Below are 22,985 nucleotides of genomic sequence, written 5' to 3' on the forward strand. Positions count from 1 at the left end.
TGACTGATTTTTCCCCATTACACACACCTCTCTCCTCTCCAATCCCCTCAATATTACACAATCATTTTTGTTGTATTAGTATTCAGTTTTACATAATTATGACTGACTTTATATGACTAGTATTATTCGCAATAGAAGAATGCAGTGTAGTTCCTGAAAAACTTTGAATTTTCCTGTTTCATTATGGATTTGTTTCCTTAATTTTTAAAAAATTTACAGACCACCAATTCATCCTCAGACTCTGAAAAACTAAAAATCTCGCTATCTTTACATTGAACTATTTCATATTTCAACATATATACTTCATTCATTCAGCAAATTTTCCTGAAGAACTAAAAAAAGCCAACAAAAAATGTCCAGATGCATGAATTGGAAATGAAAAACTAGTATCTATGATTTCATCACAATCCCATTTCTATTGCTGTTTCTTTCAGTTAATCTAAAGTTAACCAAACACATGACTCATCAAACATCTGCTGACCATCAATGAAAAACAGGTATGTTTAATTATGTGAGAAAACTCAAAAACTAAAATATACTAACATACACAAATACCACATAAAAGAATAATGCAGAGAATTTGGTGCAAAATATCAAATGTAAACTTATGTATATACTTTTTAAAAACTTCCTTTATGAACTTGTTATATTCTTAGAATCTGCTAAATAATTGTCATTAAAAGGGTAAAATTACTTACATCTATTACATCATTACATAGAAATGTTCATAATCTTTATGAATAAATGAATATAATTTATTGTATATAAAAAGGATTGCAAATATAATCAATTAAGTGGATTAAATAAATTAATCCATTCACTAATATAAAAATTAACTATTAATTAACTAATAATTAACTGTTAACTGTTTGTATTATTGAATGAATTAATTAATATTAAATTAATGGACATAAAGAAAAACTATTAATAAAAGTCATTTTCCTGTGTATTAAATCTAATAGAATTGTCATTTGGAAAAAAAAAAAAAAAAACCTGGTGTGAATCTTACTGCTATAATAAAATCACGTTTCCTTTCAATGATACTATAATTTTAATTTTATATCCCAGGATAAATGTAAATTTGGACACCACACAGAAAAACATATCATAAATAAGTATCTGAGCTTTCAGTAATCCTTAATGTTAATATTAGCCTTACACATTTCTGTCAGTTTTCTACACCTCAGTAAAACATCTTGGAAAAAATTACAATCTTTAGGAACAGAAGAAAGCTCACCTTATTACAAAATTGTGACTGTCAATCTCCTTTCCACATTCACTATCTAGCAGAATGCCAGAATTTCCAACAACTGCACAGGTCTTAAATCTGCGATTTTTCATTGGTGAAACTTCAGGTAGGAGGCTGTGGAGATCCTGAGAAATATTTAGTGTCCGACGCCTGTCTAGCACATAGTGTATGACATCACCAGGCTTAAAACTGCTCTTGACCACTGAGACATCTCTTTCTGCATCTAGGAAACGAAGAATGTTCTTCCTATATGGAAATACAAGCAAAGTTTTCCATTAATGACAACATATCCAAGAACTGGTGATATCATGTACAAAGTAACATATGATAAAATGTAAATTGGTACACTACGAATCTTAAATTGTCAGGTGGTAATTAAACCAACCAATTAAGTAGATTCTATTGATACTGAATTTGTTCTTAAAAAAATCATTTGCTTATAGTTTCTCAATGATTTGGTAAATAAATATAGTATATACATCTATTTATAGAGTGAAAAAAGATACAGAAAATTTAGTTTATTCTGGTGCAGCCACTGTGGAAAACAGTATGGAGGTTCCTCAAAAAATGAAAAAAATAACTACTTTACTATCTAGCAATTGCACTACTAGGTATTTACCCAAAGGATACAAAAATACTTACTCAAAGGGGCACATACACCCCACTGTTTATAGACACTGTCACCAATAGCCAAATTATGGAAAGAGCCCAAATGTCCATCCACTGATAAATGGATAAAGAAGATGTGATAGATACACTCAGCCATCAAAAAGAATAAAATCTTGCCATTTGCAACAAGGTGGATGGAGCTAGAGTATATTATGCTAAGCAAAATCAGTCAGAGAAAGACAAATACCATATGATTTCACTCATATGTGGAATTTAAGAAACAAAACAGATGAACATAGGGGAAGGGGGGAAAAAAAAGAGGGAGGCAAACCCATAAGAGAATCTTAACTATATAGAACAAACTGAGGGTTGCTGGAGGGGAGGTGGGCAGGGAGATGGGCTAAATGGGTGATGGGTATTAAAAGAGGGCACTTGTGATGAGCACTGGGTGTTACATATAAGTGATGAATCACTAGATTCTACTCCTGAAACCAATATTACACTATATGTTAACTAAAGACAATTTAAATAAAAACTTGAAGAAAAAAATAAGAAAAATTAGTTTATTAAATAAAATGAAAATACCATGACTTGACTTTGCATAACTAGATATTCTGCTAGCTTTAATTAATTCTCTACAGTCATTTTGTTTTGTTCAGTGTTGTCTAGTTAAGGTAAATAGATATAAAATGGTTTGGAATTATATCTTACTTAACTCTATGAAAAGGATTAAACTTCCCAATAAATTTATATACATTAATCCAAATCATGTGTATATTACAATTATTTGAAGAAGAATAAAACTATAGTATACGAAAGCCCTTTGAAGCTCAAGAATCCAGGAAGAAAAATGGGTATGTTAGAGGAAAAAATGGATAGATAGAACACCACACTATGCCTGGCAGAGATAGCTAATTGTTCCTTAGTGTTCTTCCTTCCAGTCTTCCTTTTAGCATTTGAATCTTCTAAGTTTTACTCAGGCACATGACTCCTCAGCTAGAAAATTTGCAAGTTTCCAAACTCAAGTGCAGCTGGTTTTGGTCATGTGAGTTTTCTTACGTGGGATATGAGTGGATAATGTGCATGGATATACAAGAGAGAAATAAACTTCCAACATGTTTGATCCATTGTATTTTAAGATAGCACTCTTTTTTGATGGAAGCTTAGCCTATCCCATACATAATAAAGAAACTGATAACAGATGTGAGATGCTGTATAAACAAATATGTAAATGCTAAGTTAGATGATGGAAAATGAAAATAAAGCTATAGCTGGCTGGAAAGCTAGCGACCTTGGCATGATATAGCAAAGCACCTAATAAAATGATGGTCTGCAATAATTTTGGAGCCAAATCCTATATCTAATAAGCCTGTTGTTCTTGGAGAAATGGTTAAAAAGAGTTTCTATGCTGTTTTATGTTAGTTGCTCCTTCTAGCAAGGCAATAGAAGATGCAAAGTCAGGCATGAAATAGCCAAGTTGCAAGCTCAGAAGGAAAGGAATATCTCTGGCAATGGCCTGTATGTAAACTGTGTGAAAGTCTGGAAATTCGGACCTCCAAAATGTTTCTAATACCCCACTTAGCAAGAGATACAACTGTAGATCAGAGCCATCCCAGGAACAAGAGTCACCCTTCCTACGTAAGTTTGTAGATTCAAATGAGTTAGGAAGGAAATTAAGGGAAAAAGGGTTAGGCTAGAATAGAGGAGACTCAGAGGCTGAAGAACTGTTCAGAAGAAACCTTTGGGTGCAGTTATTTATACCAGTAATTAAGTAAAAGGAAATGGCCCAGGAGCCTACTAAGTTTGTGAGGGAAATATATGGCCAAAGAAACTATGAGCCTTCCTACAGAAATCTGACTTCACCTCATCCTCAAGCTACCAAACATATACCAGCTAGAAGCAATCTGAGAAAGCTCTCTCCAGACTGGAAATTGGATATTAGTTACCGAAGTGCTCGTATTGTGAGCTTGTATTTTCAGAGTGCTAAAAACAATACCATTATTATAACATTTAAGATATGACAAACATGTTTTCCTTTGGTGCTATTACTGTTTAAGCTCTACCGCATTCATAAATGCTATTACTGAGCACAGTATGACCTACTCCCTTTACTCCACCAAAAGGGCAATTCTCCCAATCACACTTACAAGCCAGAAGCATGACTAGCAAGAAGGGATGGAAAATAACTTAAATCTTTATTTTTGTTTAATTTTGGTTTGCTTTAAATAGGTCCCAGTTCAATGTGTAGTCTTATTAGAAAACCAGTTGACTGAAAACTTTGTTTGACCAGGTTTGATACACAAGGGATATGTTCATTAACTCTCTGGAAAAGAAAATATTTTTTGAATTTTTTTCTTCAATCAGAATATCAGGTTTGTAAGTAGAATTTATAGATGAAAATCTGTATAAATGCCCTACAGATTAAACTTAAAAATTATTAGTAATGCTATCAGGCACCATAACGGTTCATATTAACAAAGTACAGATTACATATGAAGACAATTGCCAGAGAAATCAGCAACTTTCGGGTGTGTGAACTGCAGAAAACTGACAAGTCTCTCCTTATGTTAAGCACATATAATTCTTTGCAAAAGTTATCTAGCACCAAGAACAGCAATCCATAGAAACTTTTGTACATACTTATTAACTACCACTTGTTTGTTTGCGGAAAAAATGTAGTAATGCCTGACACCTGTATTTCAAAAAAAAATCTCATTTCCTGTGGAAATGACAAGGCTGACTCTAAAATAAAAGCTGCACGGATGTGGTCAAATCGCCAAACTAGATGGTATTATAATTTTCCTTTGAACATAGTTTAAAGGTAGTGTTATAGATACTTGAAGATGTAACTCACAAGTAGTGAAATGTTTCCAAGTGTGATGTGAATAGACCAGATATCCAAATTTGAAAGAAGACTTTATAACTTGGAAATCCAAAAGGGGAAAACACCTTTATTCACGAAACAAGCTAACACTCAAATGCTTGTCAACTGATAGTACAAGGGACTTTCCAATAACAGAACCTTTGCTGTGTTACAGAAATTTAACAACAAAATATTTTAAACATAGGTCTTTTACATTCCTGAGTATAATAGAACATCTTTAATTTGTTCACTCTTAGCGAAAATTGATATAAAAAAGTGGACAATGAGTTCAGCGAAATTTCAGGGGTGCCTGTGTGGCTCAGTTGGTTAAGCGTCTGCCTTGGGCTCAGGTCATGACACCAGGGTCCTGAGATTGAGCCCTGTGTAGGGTTCCCTACTTAGTGGGGAGCCTGCTTCTCCCTCTCCCTCTGCCCCTCCCCGGACTTGTGCTCTCTTTCTCTCTCAAATAAATAAATAAAATCTTTAAAGAAAAAAAAAAGTTCAGCGAAATTTCAAAAGATACCACATTGCCTAACTCTTGAGATAAACGGCATAATTATTAAACTCAGATGATACTATGTGTTCTTCCAAAACTGTTTTATAGGCTCAACAATTGTTTATTCTTTTTTTTTTTTTTTAAAGATTTTATTTATTTGACAGAGAGAGACAGCGAGAGCAGGAACACAAGCAGGGGGAGTGGGAGAGGGAGAAGCAGGCTTCCCGAGGAGCAGGGAGCCCGATGTGGGACTCGATCCCGGGACCCCGGGATCATGACCTGAGCCGAAGGCAGAGGCTTAACGACTGAGCCACCCAGGCGCCCAACAATTATTTATTCTTTATTTTTTTTTAATTTATTTATTCATGAGAGACAGAGAGAGAGAGAGGCAGAGGGAGAAGCAGGCTCCCAAAGAGCAGGGAGCCCGATGCGGGACTCTATCCCAGGACGCTGGGATCATGACCCGAGCCGAAGGCAGACGCTTAACCGACTGAGCCACCCAGGCGTCCCAATTATTTATTCTTTTAGAGCAGTATTTGCGTTTTTAAACTGAAAGAAGGGTGAAAGGAAACCTTGAATGTCTCCAGTAAGTTCTTTTTCTTATATTGAACTAAACTTTTAGTTTCCATCTTAGGGCTTACATCTATGCATGGAAAATTATCCGAGCTAAGATTCCTGGTGTAGGATTCAAGAAAAACTGAAAATAATTACTCTGAGTGAGCAGTATTGTCGCTTCAATGCTTAATATTTTTTTTTGGAAACAGTGAGGAAAGGTTAGGGCTTTTCTTCCTCCCTAGCAAGCTGTAGGCATTTTTTATTTTATTTTTTATTTTTTTAAAGACTTTTAGTTATTGAAAGAGATAGAGAGAGAGCATGCGCACAAGTGTGGCGGGTGGGGAGAGAAGAGGGAGAGGGACAAGCAGACGTTTTTCTGAGCACAGAGTCAGACTCAGGCTAGATCCTAGGGACCCTGGGATCATGACCTGAGCCCAAGGAAGACATTTAACCAACTGAGCCACCCAGGCACCACTAGGCATTTTTTAGATTATAGATGTAATGGACTATAAAAAGTTCTGTGGATTTGCTAAGTCTAGTTGTTATTCACACTGTAAATATATGAAAAAAAGAAAACTAGTGCTTAAATATAATTAAATGTCATTGGAAGCATGAAAAGCTCTTACAGTGAACTGAACAATATTTTCAGTATCACCAAGAACATATACGCTTTTGCTCAGATAATTGACATAAATGAAGAGAGCAGATTAAACAAAATGATTTCAGAATGAGAGAGATAGAAAGGAAATTCAGTTTAAATTCTGGGTTCTAAAGAAACATGAATTGGGGAGCCTGGGTAGCTCAGTCGTTAAGTGTCTGCCTTCGGCTCAGGTCATGATCACAGGGTCCTGGGATCAAGCCCTCATTGGGCTCCCTGCTCCTCGGGAGGCCTGCTTCTCCCTCTCCCACTCCCCCTGCTTGTGTTCCCTCTCTTGCTGTGTCTCTTTCTGTCAAATAAATAAATAAAATCTTTAAAAAAATAAAAAAAGAAAGAAACATGAATCAACAAAAGCTAAGTTTAATATGCAGGCTGTCTCAATACTAGTTTTCCTGATAGGTGATCAAGTCATTACCACATATTTAAAGCAGGGGTTGTGTTTTCTGTGTTTGACTGCAAAGAGCAACAACAAAAAAGATCCCTTATAGGTCTTTAACTGTCATTTTGTGGGCATAATTAACTTTTGAAACCCTATTAATAAGCAAAAACCTAAATTCAGCAACTGTCTTAATGTTAAAGATAACTGAAAGAATCTAAAATTACGTTTCACTTTCAGTGAGACTAAAAATCTTAGTCATAAAGATTATTTTTTGTTAGGCAATGCTGGTTTAAACTGAAAGGCTGGTTGAGACTGTTCAACTGACACGAATAGATTTTATACAGAAACTTCTCAACTGAATTTTCAACTAGAACGTCCCTTTCAACATCACACATCACTTGAAATAGCAGCTGCAGAGTTCCAGAGAATTAATTTACTAAACATTGTTTTCACTTGTGAAATGTTAAATATAGCTAACCTATCACCAGGTGCCACTCTTTCTTCTCTGTAGGTTTCTTGTCAACAACAAGCATACGTGCTGTGGCAACTAAAATTTAATCTAAATGACACTGTTGACTCCATCAGCGAGTATTGTTAAGACAAATCTTACAGCTGGAACGCATCACAAGTTGAGAAGCAAATTAGGTTATGATACATATATTAGGAATCAGTTTTTGCAAACTTTGGACTTCAGACACAAATCACCAAATCAATTCAATTGTTACTAACGTGGTTTACTAAAAAGAAATTTAAAAAGGTTTAAGAAGTGCCGAGTGTTTCATTATGCCTACAAAAAAGCAGAGAGAACACACAATTTTTTGTCTCAAAGATTATTTTCTCAAGGCAAGATTCTTCAAAGCACTGAAAGAACATAACCTGTAGCTTGTTAGGGCTTCTGAGCTTAGGGTCCCAGCTGTTATAGAAAGATATTCTAGTATCAAAGAAAAATCCTACGCAGCCAAATGAAAAGGCAAAATGACCTCAAAATGCTTGAAGAAAAGCATTTTTTAGTTTAATTTACACCTCAAATGGCCATTTGATTATTTGACCCAGCATTTAGTAATATTGGATGAATACTATATTTTATTATTTTGGAACAAAAAAAACTCTCCATTGTGTGTACTGCATAAGGCTGCATTTTTAGTATTAAAATAGAGTCTTCCAAGAAATTTGTTTCATGATAAGAGCTTTTGTTCTAGTTAGATAGGCCTAGCTTTGAAGCTTGACTCTGCCACTAACAAGTTGTATGACCCAAGATGTGCTCCTCTGGCTACTTACTGAACAGAGTAAGTAGAAGAATTGTATGTGGACCTTTCTCTAAAGTAAATCAATGCATGCAACAGCAAGTTCTTTTTGGTAGGTAAGCATATATAAATTTGCAGTTAAGTTTAGTTAACCTGCAAGTTTGATCTGTTTAAAAACCTTGACATCTGATGATAATAACTTGAAAATAGTCCTTCTAATTATGATGTGCCTTGGTGAGTAGTTGAGCTCATATACCTCTATGCATCCACATCTGGTATTGTAATTCCTTAGGTTTCTATTCAGCATATGAAGAATGAGGGGAAAATAAAGAAAAGAAACAACCCAAAGATGGGGAAAAAAGGGTCAAGTCACAAGTGCTGGACATGACCAAATACTCTCTTGGTACAATGTTTATAGATTTACTCACAAACATCTGATACATCTTAAATATGTCATTTCTTTTTTTTTTTTAAGATTTTATTTATTTATTTGACAGAGAGAGAGAAAGAGAGAGAGCACAAGCAGGGGGAGCAGGAGAGGAAGAAGCAGGCTCTTTGCGGAGCAGGGAGCCTGATGTGGGGCTCATCAATCCCTGGACCCTGGGATCATGACCTGAACTGAAGACATGACCAGAACTGAACTCAACTGACTGAACCACCCAGGAGCCCCAAATATGTCATTTCCTAGCTTACTATAACAAAGAACAAACTACTACCAATAAAATCAAGTCCTTAACCAAGGTAATTATTTTAATTGTGAAGTTAGCTGTGGAATGGATAAACTCTTCTAAATCTTGATGAATTTCCAAAGCACCATGAAAGTGGAACCATCTCTCTCAAAAAACTCCCCAGAGGTACAGTTGTTTGATGAACATATATGAATTAACTCTTGATGTGTTTATGAAAGTAGCAGAGTATATATAGGGTTGAAAAAATTAGTAATAAGAAAAAAATCATTTCTACAAATGTAGGGAAAAACAACTTATCATCAGTGACTGCTTCACATGTTAATACAAATAGATAAATAGTTTATTAGGAATGTTACAAGAGCATTATAAGTTTAATGAAATTTTTAAAATGAGAAAGATTTGTAAGCATGGTTTAATCATGTAAGATCAAAAATGATTAGTTGTAATATCTTAATCAAAACTTCAAAGTAGAATTTTAAAAACACTTGTAATATATGCCCACACCCACTCACAGAAACCAAGTAATGTGGTTCTTCATAAATGTTACAGATGTGGGGAAGAAATAAAGAAAGATAATAATCCAAATTAGTTTATGGTTAGTTTCCAGTATGAAAAACAAGAGCTAAGCTAACAATAGGACATTTTCATATTCTAAATTTTTTATTACAGGTGTCAAGCTGATTAATACTCACAAATCACTAATGCTATAGGCAATTATAATTTTTATGAACTGTATCATGTTGTACAATAATAGTTTTACAAATTATTGTTTCCTTGTAAGGAAGTGACAACTTTGTATGTATTATTCAATATTTGCTAAATTTTTTATTGTTTACTTCTTTATCTGTTAAGGAGAATCATACAAAAAGAGTACTAACATTTCATACATAATATCATCTGTTATTTTTGAAAACGGATCACCTTCACAGATATGAATGCAATCTTCATTAATTTGTAAAATTGTAATACTGATTTGCTTGGCTCAATTTATATTTAATACCCTTAGCTTGAATATCTTAAAAATAGCAAAATGTACCTCTGTAGCCTCATTTTTGTATAGATACTAGGAAGTATATATTACTTAAACCATTGCTAATTACTTTTTGAATTTACTTATTAGACTTTACTTTATCTGATATAATATTTAGACATATTAATTAAACTATTACAATTTCTTATTTTACTTTACTTTCTTCCATTACTTTCTTTTACCTGATCTGCATAGCCTTACCTAATTGCCTCCCTTCTTGCCAAATCTTTCAGTTTGAAAGTTCCTTTTTTTTTAAATTTTTATTTATTTTTTGACAGAGAGAGAGAGACAGCGAGAGAGGGAACACAAGCAGGGGGAGTGGGAGAGGGAGAGGGAGAAGCAGGCTTCCCTACTGAGCAAGGAGCCCAACGCAGGGCTCGATCCCAGGACCCTGGGATCATGACCTGAGCCAAAGGCAGACACTAAACAGCTGAGCCACCCAGGCGCCCCTGAAAGTTCCTTTTGAGACATCATTATAGATCAAATATTTCCTTTATAAATCACCCATATTTCTCTCCTTCCAATATCTACCTCTAAGAAATATGAATCCTTATTCTGTTCTAAACTAAACTATGCCTGTATTTATGACCAGAGTTGTCAAATTTTTCATTTTCTTCAGAATATATGGAAATCTGTACTTTTAAAGGAATCTCCTAATTTTAATATTGGTTTTAAGGGTTTTTATTTATCCAGTTGAAATAAATCTTGCTTGCTGACCATATTCTACCCAGAAGACACCAATTTATAGAATCTGTCATCAGACCCTACTCATCTCCTCATTCTTGTGCTCTGCCTACAAATACACCAAATTTCCCATAACTGAAAGCAACCAAGTACACACTATTTGATATTGCCATGGTTTCATTTCCCATTCCAGCCACTTCCAAAGCTTCAAAACAAACTATTCCTGCATTTCCCTGGCACCCATCTTTTAAAAAATTTTCCAATCTTTCAAGTGTATTTCAACATGGAGTGAGTGTCTTTGCCACAAAGCATTTTATGAACTGCTATGCATACTCTGAAGAAGAGTGTTAGTAGACTCTTCCTGCAAGGTGTTCATGATCTACATGACATGTAGGTATGGTCCAAGAAGTGAGTAGACAGAAACCCAGACAGACAGATCAATGTCATTGTCAGTTGTCAATGTCAACAGATCATTATCCTCGTAATGACTTACAAAATCTGTGCAGTAATGTCCATTCATTGAATAATTAGAATTTTGCCAATATGAAATTGCAATGATTTTATTATGTAAAGGATAGTTCTCTAAAACTTTCAAAGAGTTTGATTTACTGAAATGCTCTGATTTCAACACACCAACCAATATAGCAACGTAGTTGTAAGAAAACATGATGTGTTTGCTTCCTCCATGCTCAGGAAGGCCTGGCCCTAACCTTCTTATTAGTTGTAGAATTGTACCAGAAGAAAATAAGATATAATAGATATATGCAGGCCTTGAGTTTGATTTCGAGAGCTTGTTTCAGGCAAAATGCCAAAATCTTACAAAGAATAAACCAGTACTCTATAAAATTCATTTTCTGACTTTTGCCAATTTAGGATATAATTACTGAGACTTTTATTACAGAAACTCACATAGAAATATCCATCTATAGAGTAAATAAAATTTATTTAGAATAGTCAGCAAAATAGTTGGATAGGCTCTACTTTCATCCAGTGTGAAAAGATAGAAGAAATGTATGAAGACTTAATAAAGAAGTTAAAGATAATTCTCAAAATATATGTCCATACTGAGTAATAGAATAAAAAAAAGTCTAATAAATGTTAGTATTCCAGGGCGCCTGGGTGGCTCAGTTGGTTAAGCGACTGCCTTCGGCTCAGGTCATGATCCTGGAGTCCTGGGATCGAGTCCCTCATCGGGCTCCCTGCTCAGTGGGGAGTCTGCTTCTCCCTCTGACCCTCTTCCCTCTCATGCTCTCTCTCATTCTCTCTCTCAAATAAATAAAATCTTTAAAAAAAATGTTAGTATTCTGTTGAATATTTTATTCCATTAGAATAAAGACAGTATATTCAAAACTCACATATTCATCCTTAAATTTCTGACTGCATAATGATTTCAGTTTTATGGTTTCATATCCTCCATTGATCAACATTAAGTAGAGCTGGTTCACTCTTTTTTTTTTTTTTTAAAGATTTTATTTATTTATTTGACAAAGAAAGACACAGCGAGAGAGGGAACACAAACGGGGAGTGGGAGAGGGAGAAGCAGACTCCCTGCCGAGCAGGGAGCCTGATGCGGGACTCGATCCAGGGACTCCAGGATCATGACCTGAGCCGAAGGCAGTCGCTTAACCAACTGAGCCACTCAGGCGCCCCTGGTTCACTCTTTTATTAAAGTATTCATACTTAAACTATAAATCAAGCATTCAATACAAGTTTGCCAAGCCCAATGTATTCGAGAACATGATGTGAAATTTATTATGGCTTATTAAAGAAACTCACCTTATTTCCAGGACCAAAGAGGAATTGATTTTCCAACCTTCTACAGAGTGCTGGAAGATTGAAGAGCCAGCCTTTCGAATGATTTTATCAGAACTATTGACAAGGGATCGACTCAAACACAGTTCACCATCTCTGAAACAAAACAAAAATGCCAGCTCTGTGAAAGTAAGAAGGATTTTATCTAAGTAGCATAATACATAATTTGATTTGGATTACTGATTACAAATTGTCGATACAAATTTTTCTACATGGTAGAAGAGGTATGAGATTGATGAAAGGTATTATAAGAAATAAGAGAATATGACTTTATCAGGACAATCTTTACACTTATTCTCTTTGAAATAAAAACATTTTTCATATAAAGAAAAGGTCATTGTGGTGTTTAAAGAAAAAAGAAACTTGTCTTCAAACTGGATCCTCCCTCCCTGTTGTGTTTAACAATAGAGACAGGAAGTTTGGCCACTTCTCCTGCATCTGTATAATTGTGACTCTCAAGATTGTAATTTTATTTTTACAATGGAAAGAGATTTTGTTTTGGAGTAAGAAGACTTTGGAATATCAGGTGATCTGGGCATGCTGGTGATTCTTTCACTTGCTAACCTATATGTCCTTGGATAATAGTCTCTTTCTAGGCCACAGTGGCCTTGCCTTATCTTGAAAATTGCAATAACATTATCTACCATGCGATGACTTTGTGAGAATTCAGTGGGAGTCTGTATGTGAAAGTAATCTATAAAGCACTATTGAAGTGCTAATTTCTAAAATTACTTTGAGTCCCAAATCATTGCAACAATGAGACACTTTCCTGATAGTTGTTGTTGGTGGGGAGACAGATTGTAATGAGGAGAAAGAAAACTCATTCAGTAGCCATTTTTAATTGTATTTTCCATTACATCACACACACACAATCAACTGTGCTATCCCTTTCAATCAATATTGTCAGGCAAGTATATAGGTGGCATGGTGGTGCTGGTCATAGTGCTGACAGGGACAGATACCTATGATAGCATTTGTATCATTAGGACAGTTATAGTAGAACCAGTTTATTGTTCAATAGACTATTTTCTTAGTGCTTTATAGCCTTAAACCCATATTCAGAGAAACAAAATGTTACCTGTTTATGGTATAGCCCTTTCAGTATCTGCATTTATTTCTTTACATGTTAACTCTTACTTTTTTAAAATCTCAAAAATAGAGTTAAAAAGTAATATGACTATTTGCTCAGTCACAAAGTCTAAAACTGTGTTCATTATGTAGGCAATCCTCTCCTACTATCAATGGAAACATTGCCTGTGTAACAGCTGTTAGATGAATTCTGTAATTAGAGGCTTATAGTTTGGTATTTTGGTTTGCATTCTTTTTTAAACATGTAGTTCCAATTTGAAGCAACTCAAAGCATCATATGCAACTATTCCCTGTGAAATTTATAACTCATAAAAATCAATATTTTAAACTATCCTACTGATGAAAATGATACATTTGCATGCCTATGCATGGCCAATAATAATCATTTTATAGAGGTCACTTAAGATGCTAGGAAACATAGGGTGCAATTTACTACTCAGTGGCACAGAAGTCAATTTTTATATTATATGTTTAATGATAATAACTACATATGAATGAGAACACGGATATATACAGAACCTAACCTTCACACTTTAGGAGATATGCCTTCAAGAATATGGGTACATGTACTGGCCAAGGCCTGGACCTGGGTCAAGGGAAGAATAAAAGGGCCAATTCCTGCCACAAGGGCCTAAGACAACTCTGTATCTCTCTCCATGGTGGGGAGAGGGTCCCGTCCCCATGAGAAAGGAGCAGGATGGGTGTAAATCTCAGCTCCTCCTTCTTACTCTTTACAATTTCGCCAAGAAAATCTGTCAATGTGACTTGAAAAGAAAGGACAATAAAGGCTTCAAGACAGGAGGAAAAAAAAAAAAAGAATATGGGTACAAACTCTCACCATTTCTAAGGGTAGGGATTTTTCTCCTATCTTCATCTTGTTAACTGGATTGTTAATATCATCTTTTTCTAACCACAGATTGCCATAATTATAAGAATTATTTTACCACCAATTAACTTTCATAGGAGAAGTAAAAATATACATGGGCTGGCATTCTTAAATATCTGTGGAAGACTGTTTCGCTGACATGTAGCTAAAGGTACATTTTGCATTGCAAAATAATTGCTTTGATGTATTTAGTTATATGGAGGCTTTTCAGAACCTCCAAGACTTAAAAAAAAAAAAAAAGCTTTAAAAGTTTAAATCAGTTTTATATTAATGAAATACTACCATATAACTGTGCCCTTTGAACTGTTTTCACTGAACTGATGATAAACCAAAATTCAGTTTCATTCCTGGAAAGAACTTTGAATGAAAATAGCTACAACTAGTCCCACTTCTTGAAGTAGATGGAATTCCTATGTAAGAAGGCTAGACTTAGTGCAATCTGAGTCTCTGGAGCAAATTTCTTTGTATAAAGTTAAATGAGTCCCAAGGGATGTTTCCATTTGTGACCTTGGTAGTATTCTATCTTAGAAAGGCTTTTCCTTTAATGCAAGGATTGAAGGATGTTGCCACCCCCTACTAGTTTTTCATTCCAGGTCAAACCCAATTACTATACAGCTGCACTGAAAACATTTCTTGCATAGGGCTATATACAGGAATATCCAACATATACTTCTAAAGAGAAAATCACAAAACACATCAGGGAAATAATGCAGCATAAAGCAATATATTTTATAAAGTAATCCTGCTTATGTTGAGCTAAGAAAACCTTACAATGATGGTAGTGACAATTTAATCATCAGTTATGTTACTAGTTTTTACAAATATTTTTCTCTTTGAAATATGACTTGCCAGGCATCACTACAACTTATTCTATTAATTCTGCAGTACATAACAAATATAATTTTGTTTCTTGAGATTAGGTCCCAAAAGCCCCGCATTCAACCCCACTGAAAACTCTTCATAACTTGGCTTTGGAATGAATGTGTTTCCCATGAACTAGGTTAAATTTCCTCCTTAATATAAAATTATAAAAGTCATTCAAAAGAAAACAACTTGCACCAAACTAAGCCTGAATAGCAACAGCAGGCAATTTGGTGTCTTCATTCCCTAAGTGTCAAACAACTAAAAATAAAGATGAGATGTACTACCTTAACCTACTGCTTATGGTTTTTAGTAGAATTTCAAATGAAACAGATCCTGGGTTTCCTGATTGATAAGCGGGTTCTACCCTAGAACCAACTGGAACTAACTTTACTGACAATGGCAGTATTCTAACTATGAATGCTTATCTCCACTGTCAATATTATCGTAAGTTTCATAATTAATATGGACAATTATTTAGCGAGACAAAGTACACAGTCAAATTAAGAAGGAAATCTCTAGATGATAAAATTAGTCTCATTTGTGGTCAACTAGGAGCACAGTATGTGGCAAGTTTTAAGGAGTCGCAATCAAAACAAATACTTGTGTGATAAATATTTAAGTTTATGCCACACTTTCAAATACATTATCTTATTAAACAAGCACACCCACATATTTTTATTTGTAAGACCCTTAAGTTAACACAATTATACCCAAAGAGCACACAAAGTCAGTGAAATCATGGGTCAATTGTGAGGCAAGTGCCATTTTTCCAGTTATGAAAAAACATATACATACACACACACATATATATATGTCAAGGATAAACTACTTTATAGCCTCATGCCTTTTGAGTTAAACTTTATTAACTAGTAATCATACCAAGCAATTAATAGGTTTGCATGAAAGGTTAAATTTCCAATAATTACTTGACCTATTCTCAAATAATTCCTTATAAAAACCATGCTTTTAGTAATCCTCTGGAGATATGAGAACGTGGATGGTAGGCAGGAAAGTTGTGCTGGTGTTCTCTTCTGCGTGGAATGACTGCTCAATATTGTATATAAGAACAACGCTGCACTCACTCTAGATGGGACCTCCAGTTAAGAGGGGGAGGTGGAATAAAGAAACAGCCTGCATATTGCAAATGGTAGCAGGAAAACGAAATATGAGGGGGGATTTTGGCGGGGGGGGGGTTCTAAGGTACAGGATTGTGGAAGGCCCTTAACTGAACCTACTGCCCACTCTCAAGTCATGCAGTACCTCCCAAAGGTCTGCAATTGCCTGTTACCTCACTTTTCAATGCTCTGGGCCAAATCTCCACTCTACTCATCTCAAAACTAGCCCCTCTAAATGGCTTGGGGGTAGAAATAGAGTCAAAGAGATCATTAGGTCGTTGGATGAGTCAACTCCTCCACTAGAAGCACTATTTGGAAGTTGAAACGAAATCACGAACTAGTATCACAAGCTTTTCCACCGAACGTTCCACCTTGAGGGAAAACGGAAAGAGCGCTCAGGAGGACTGGCTGTGGCCGCATTTTCTGGGCAGCGCCAACTGCGCGGAGGCAGGGCAGAGCCGGCGCCGGCCGAGGAGGCCGGGGAGCTACAGGGCGCGAGAAGCGCGGCGCCTGCAGGCGGCTCTCAGCCCTTCCCCCGCACCACCGTAATTGCGGGTTTTAATTAAGGAGGAGGAGCCTAGTTGCCCACAGAGCCGTAGAAGTGATTTTTTTTTTTTTTTTTTTTAAGAGGGGACCTGGTTCCCGAAATAAAGGCTCTAACCTGTCTCCTCACTCATTCTTCCACCCTCGCTGCCAGCTCTCGCGGAAGAGGGGAGGTAGCCGGTGCGTGCGTACCTCGCTTCCTGTTTGATTAACTCACGCGCCCGCCTCATGCTTTCTCAGAGGAGCAGGCGAACAACCGCAGCTCAGCCCCAAGAGGGGGCGAGCGAAACCCAGCGGAGCTAGCCCAACCGCGGCGCCGGTGCCTGAGCCCGCCTGCTCCTCGTCGGTGCCCACCGGCCCGCGGCGTCCAGGAAAGGGCCACAGGAGGAATGTTGCCCGGGAAATGTGGAGCGTCCCAGGTCGGTCATTTCCCTGCGAGGGACACGGGGTGTGCGCCCCCTTCCTGGCGGCGGTTTAGGGAGGCCGGGAGAGGGCTCCTGGACGGCATGGGACGCCTCCAGTCCACCTCACTGGTCCGCCCACTCCTGCTCCTCAGCCAGCCGAGGGCCCGAACCCTCAGAGTTCTGGCGAGGCTTGGCGGCTTTGTCTGGGCTCACGCTTGTGTTCCGAGCCCACCAGACCGCAAGGGAACAAAGAGCCTCGACCCCCACGCCCAGCCTCCGCCTCTCCCCCACGCGCCGCTTTGTCACCTTCCCCGAGACCCCTTTGTCTGCCTGGGAAGCACAGGTCTGCCTTGCATGCCCCCGCCCCAGCCCAGAGTCCTGCTTTGCTGACAATTGAGCTAGGCTGCGTTTTCAACCCACCCACTCCCTGTGTAAGCGACCTCATATAGTTAGGATTTTTTTTTTCTTTTCCAGGATAGACCATTTGTAGATTTGTCGATGCATAACGACCATCCAGCTCATTCTTTATTTGCTTTTTCATTCCCTTCCAGTCCCTTTCGACTGTACTTCTGCTATCTTAGTTTCCTATAAAACAGCAAATTCTTTGTTAAGTATAAGCCTCCGTCTTGCTCACTTAAATACTCATTACTTAGGGAGGAGCAGGAATATTAAATCGAGTGCATGAAGTTTGTGTGTGTGTATGTGTGCACGCATGCACGTTTTAGCAGTCTTTACATCGCACACGCGCGCGCGCGCGCACACACACACACACACACACACACACACACTGGCAAGGGCTCTATCTTCGTTTTAATAAATGCCAGGGAACATGAAAACCAGGCTGGCATCTGCCAGTGTGGAGTTTCCGATAGCGGACGCCTCCGGATGAGGGAGGATTTCCGAAACAGGACTTTGAACAGAGTTGACAACCAGGTTCACATCCTCAGAAAACACTTCCAAGCTATGTAAGCAACACAAAGTTGCAGCCACCTCCTGGGTAAACTTCAAAGCAACAGAGGCCTGGGGAAGGGAGGAAGGAAGTGCGCGATATTTAGAGAACTTACTGGGGTGGGGGAAGCTTCTGAACTCATTTAGACAAACTAAAGAAATAGCAGAAATACAGTCTGTGTGAAGCTACAGTACCCAGTTTCTAAAACTGTAACCATGACGCCCATGCGTTTTACCCACAGAAGAGCAAATAGGGAAGAATCCTTGGTTGTATTGGAGTTTCTAATTCAAATGATACACAGATCTATCCAACGCCAAAGAAGAGGAAAGAAACAGGAGACGCATTTCCTGCTTTCTGGGCTTTAACTTCAGCCTTTCAGGAAGCCACCTCTCTCTACTATCTCCTTAGAGTGATAGGGCAGAGAAAGAAGGAAGGACAACCACATGGGGAATGAAGACATCTCTCCTGAGTTCTGCCCAGGGCTTAAAAGGAAGGACAAGGGCACACGTTCTTTGTTGACACTTCTGCAGTGACTTCTCCTTGGGCGTGTGAGCCCCGGCCCCAGCACAACTGTCACTACCACCACACAGGGCAAGTTGAACTCATCCTGGGAACACGCCGTGGAGAAGCACACACACCTCAACAACAGCCTTTGTTATTTAATTCATGAGACTAAACACACAAAAGCTCATCAGAACACACATACTATCCCAACCCTCACTCTACCGTCTATATTCCCATTTCATTTATGGCTTGACTTTGTTTGTTTGTTTGTTTGTTTTGTTTTGTTATATCCTGAAATGAAGCTTTGCATTTACCCGATGAGTTGCGTCTCCTGGTGCTCCTCAGTTCTTGCTATTTCTTTTGTCTTATAAAAGATCAGGAGCAGACTTATCGTGCAGATCGTCCACCTCTTCCTAATGGAGCGCATCTTGGGTGCCCGGGAAAGTCCTGGTTGCCCCAGCTCCCTCACCTTCTCTTGATATAAAGGCTCCGTTTTGGGGAGAGACAGTCGCGGGGGGAGATCTGTAAAATTCGAGGAGAGCGTGGAGCCGGGATCTCAGGAGCAGGTCGCAAGGGTCCGCTGCAGCCGAGCTCCCGCGGGTCCTTGAGCGCTGCCCAGCGCTCTCCCTCCCGGTTCGCGCCAGCCCTGCTCGGGTCGCTCCGCTCTGCCTCCCTGGGGCTCAGGTTTCTTCTCAGATGAGACACCTTGTGCACTGGAGGTGGCGGCCGCTTCTGCAGCTGGGTTCGGGGGCGTCACTGGCCCTTCCCTTTTCCTCGCAGGGAAATGATGAGCAAAGCCAGCCAATCACCAGACAGAGGGGGCGGAGGCTGCGGCTACCTCGCGTTGCCGTCGGCTGCTTGGAGAGTAACGTCGCCGGAGCTGCCTGCACAGTGCCGGGAGAGGAAGCTTACAAGCTCACAGTCGTGTACACACACACACACACACACACACACACACTCGCACGCACGCACCAGCACTCGCACACCCCGGGGTGAACGCAGCTCTCCAGGAGGAAGTCAGGTCACCCTCCCGGGAAGCCAAAGCATCAGCTCTCTGGATGAGCGCAGAGATAGTCTGTCCTTATCAGCGTGGAGAGGACACCTCAGCTGGGGACAGATTAGAGACGCATCTTGCTCGAGAGATGCTTCGTTTTCGTTTTCGTATAGAGCGGAGGTGGGGGAGGGATGCAGAAGGGGTAGTTTCTTCCTAGCGCCTTTGCTAAACATACACACTCGGACATACACACGCGAATGCACATACACACGCCCTCCCAAGTAGAGTGAATCGAAGTAGGGAGGGGGAAGTAGGATGAGGACGTTTTGTATTCCGTGCACAGCTCAATCTGGAAAGTACAAATACACACATGAACCAATTAGCTGATCGCCCACTCAGGGTGGGTGGTGGATGACCACCCCGATTTAGGATCTAGCAGGAAACAAGTGATGACAGAGGTGTCAGGCGCTTTGTGGATATTTATGTGACTCTTTTTCATTGCCATTTGGAAACTCCTCACGCAGGAGTCAAGGAAACTCCAATCCTCCTTAAACTTCACTGCGGAGAAACAATTCTGAGAAAAAGCAGCCCCCAAGGACATCCTTTTTAAATGCAAGTACATCCAGACACAGGAGAAAGAAAGAAAAAAAAAAAAAGGTAGGAAGATAAGGAGAAAGGAAAGAAGGAAGGGCAGATTCTTCCTCAAAAGTCTCAGTGATGTGTATTTCACCTCCGTGTTCACGCTCTTCCTCACCTCCTACTGTTTTTCTAACTCCTGTTGTATTGTGTGGCAGGGGAACTTTCAAGTCCTGGGTAACCCTCAGTCTGAGTACTTCCTTCACTGTTCTTTGGTCTTGCCCTCACCAAGAGAGAAGCTTGCTGCTCCGGTTGGGGTTGTACCCATGCCTTGGTTTGGCTGGTGGGAATGGGTCTGGAGGCACCCCTAGTGTGAGATCCTATCTGGAAGCCAGGAATTTCCCCCATCTATAAGCAAAGTTTCCAAGTTCTCCGCTTTTTCCCCTCTCCACCCCTTTCCCATAGGTCCAGCAGCCTCTCTCAATTGAATTACTTGTTCCTTCAGGTTGTGCAGAGGCTCCAGCTGCCATCCACTCTTGGCCCCTGGGGTTTATACTTCCCCAAGCCGGGAAATGATGAGGCCCACCACCAATCCTTGGACAGAGCTGAGCAAGAAGGGGAATTCTGAGTTACTAGTCCCCTGACAGCTTAAGATAACAACTATAACAGCCAGCACCTTTGCTTAAAATCCTGAGGTCCCTGCCAATGTTTGCCATTCCTCGCCTAAGGTTTAAGAAGAGCCTCTCAGTTCCCAAGCCTCATCTTCGCAGCAGAGTGAACTAGAGGGTTGGGTCTAAAATGCTCAAAGGAGCAAGTAATTATGAGCCTTTATTGACACTACAAGTGGCCCACCGGGAGCCTTTGGAGTTTATTGATGTCTAGGCAAATCCCGCTAGCATCTCTATCACACTGACTTCTCAACTAGCAGAAACTGCAAGAATAAAACAGCTTCTTATTTAAGTTAAAAGGGAACTGGGGCCGGGAGAGGGTGGGCAATGCATGGTTAGGATTTTTTAGGTTAATTAATTAAATTCTTTAGGTTAACATTTGGTTTTTAAACAGTAAACAAAATATTTTGGATTCTAAATAAAACACTTGCTGATGGGGATGGAGTAATATGCATCACTTAATTAAATTCATACAACATATTTTGAGCAACTAATATGATCCATGCAATATGTGAGGACAGAGGAACACAGAGATGAATAAAATATAGCATCTAACTAGGGAGGAAGTTCACTCACGGTGGGAAGATGGAGGGTGGGGGAACAGATTGTAAAAGAATTAAGTTGCAATGTGGCGCCATGAACTAACACCAGCATTTTAAGTATGTGTCTCCTATCTGGGTACACTACCGGGTAGAAGCAGATGGAATGTTTAAGTTGTTGGGAGCAAGGAAAGTGATCTTCCTGGGAGAGGGCACACGTCAACTGGCGTTTGCAAACCTAAGGGGCAAGCCCGGCAAAGGGAGGGTACAACACTGCAGTCAGAGGAAAGGTTATGTGCACTCCAGAGAGGAATAAAATGCTGGTGCTTTGGGAAACTTTGAAGAAGTTCAATACTGTTAGAACACAAAGTCGGAAAAGGGAATAGTAGGACATAAGTTTTTAGTGTGACCATAATATATTATAGTTTTACAATGTCAAACTGTCTTCTCTAATGGGGAAGTTGTAACAAGGAAATCTGCAAGAGGGAAGTGGGTTTAATTCATGTATTAAACTTCAAGTAAATTAGGGGGAACTGTTCATCTGGCCCAAACAGACCAAAACAAACCCACCAGCAGCAAAACAAAAACACACCAAGAACTAGTTGTGGGGGTACCTAAGAAATTTAAACATTGTAAGAGAAAAAAAATGAACTCTCCAGCTGTAAAATGCTGCTATTTCTGTATTCATTAAGCATAACATCTTTTATATTGAGGTGAACACTTCTGAATGACTGATAATGGTTCCGTGAGACTCAAGAGATTCCCCTTTCCCATAGTTGAACAATTTTGAGTTTAGAGTGCAATTTAGTGTCACTTGTTTAATATGATTAGATTCATGAAATATACATCCATAACAATTTGTCAGGTTAAAAAAGTAAAATAAAAAAACATGTAGGCCAACACTCAGGCCAAACAGAGGATAGTCTGATTCTTCTCAATATGCAACTAGGTACAAGAACCGTAACCTAAATATTGAGTAAGAAATCTTATTGACATAACAGTCTTTTGGACTCAACTCCTTCCATTAGAATGCCTCTTTTGATGATCCTAAGGAATTAAAGTTGTTTCTAAATTTCCATTCTATCTTTGGACTACAAGTTCTTCAATAAAGAGAACACATTTGTCTTTATTCAGCACAATTCTGCAGTTACACAGAACCCGATGAATAAATAATGCAGGTAATGGCAGCTGGTTTTAAAATGTTACTTTATCCTTTAACTTCATGTAAATCATGCTTTAATTGCTGGATGCTCCCTCTTCTTTAGCTGGAAAGAAATGGGTACACACTTTGAGTATCATAGTATAATGGCCCATAACATTTTTTTAATCAGTTATTTTTTAGAACAGTTTAGGTTTACAACAATATTGAGCAGGAAGTATAAAGACTTCCCTTATACCCTCTCCTCTAAACACGCACAGACTCCCCCACTATCAACATCCCACGTGAGAGCAGTACATTTGTTAAAATCAATGAAACTACATTGACATATCATTATCATCCACAGTTCATAGTTTACATTAGGGTTCATTCTTGGTTTTGTACATTCTATGGGCTTTGACATATATAATGACCTATGTCCACCCTT

General features: G+C 38.6%; 1 protein-coding gene across 1 annotated transcript; it reads right to left on the minus strand.

Moving 5' to 3' along the window:
• Positions 1–1,233: 1,233 nt before the first annotated feature.
• On the minus strand, positions 1,234–19,049 carry ST8SIA4 (ST8 alpha-N-acetyl-neuraminide alpha-2,8-sialyltransferase 4). The gene is made up of 3 exons (XM_021699152.1): positions 18,937–19,049; positions 12,233–12,364; positions 1,234–1,495 (listed from the first exon to the last, which is right to left on the minus strand). Exons 1-3 carry the CDS (start codon positions 19,047–19,049, stop codon positions 1,234–1,236), a joined length of 507 nt encoding a protein of 168 aa, XP_021554827.1.
• Positions 19,050–22,985: the final 3,936 nt, after the last annotated feature.

Source organism: Neomonachus schauinslandi, chromosome 7, assembly GCF_002201575.2.
Source record: "Neomonachus schauinslandi chromosome 7, ASM220157v2, whole genome shotgun sequence".
Classification (NCBI taxonomy): Eukaryota; Metazoa; Chordata; class Mammalia; order Carnivora; family Phocidae; genus Neomonachus; species Neomonachus schauinslandi.

Bases quoted from the DNA above. Each gene is read 5' to 3' on its own strand.
- ST8SIA4 (XM_021699152.1), bottom strand. From the start codon at position 19,049: ATGCGCTCCATTAGGAAGAGGTGGACGATCTGCACGATAAGTCTGCTC. The intron at 12,365-18,936 runs GTAAATGCAAAG...GTTTTGTTTCAG, and splicing joins CAGGAGACGCAACTCATCGG to AGATGGTGAACTGTGTTTGA. The intron at 1,496-12,232 runs GTGAGTTTCTTT...ATTTCCATATAG, and splicing joins TCTTTGGTCCTGGAAATAAG to GAAGAACATTCTTCGTTTCC.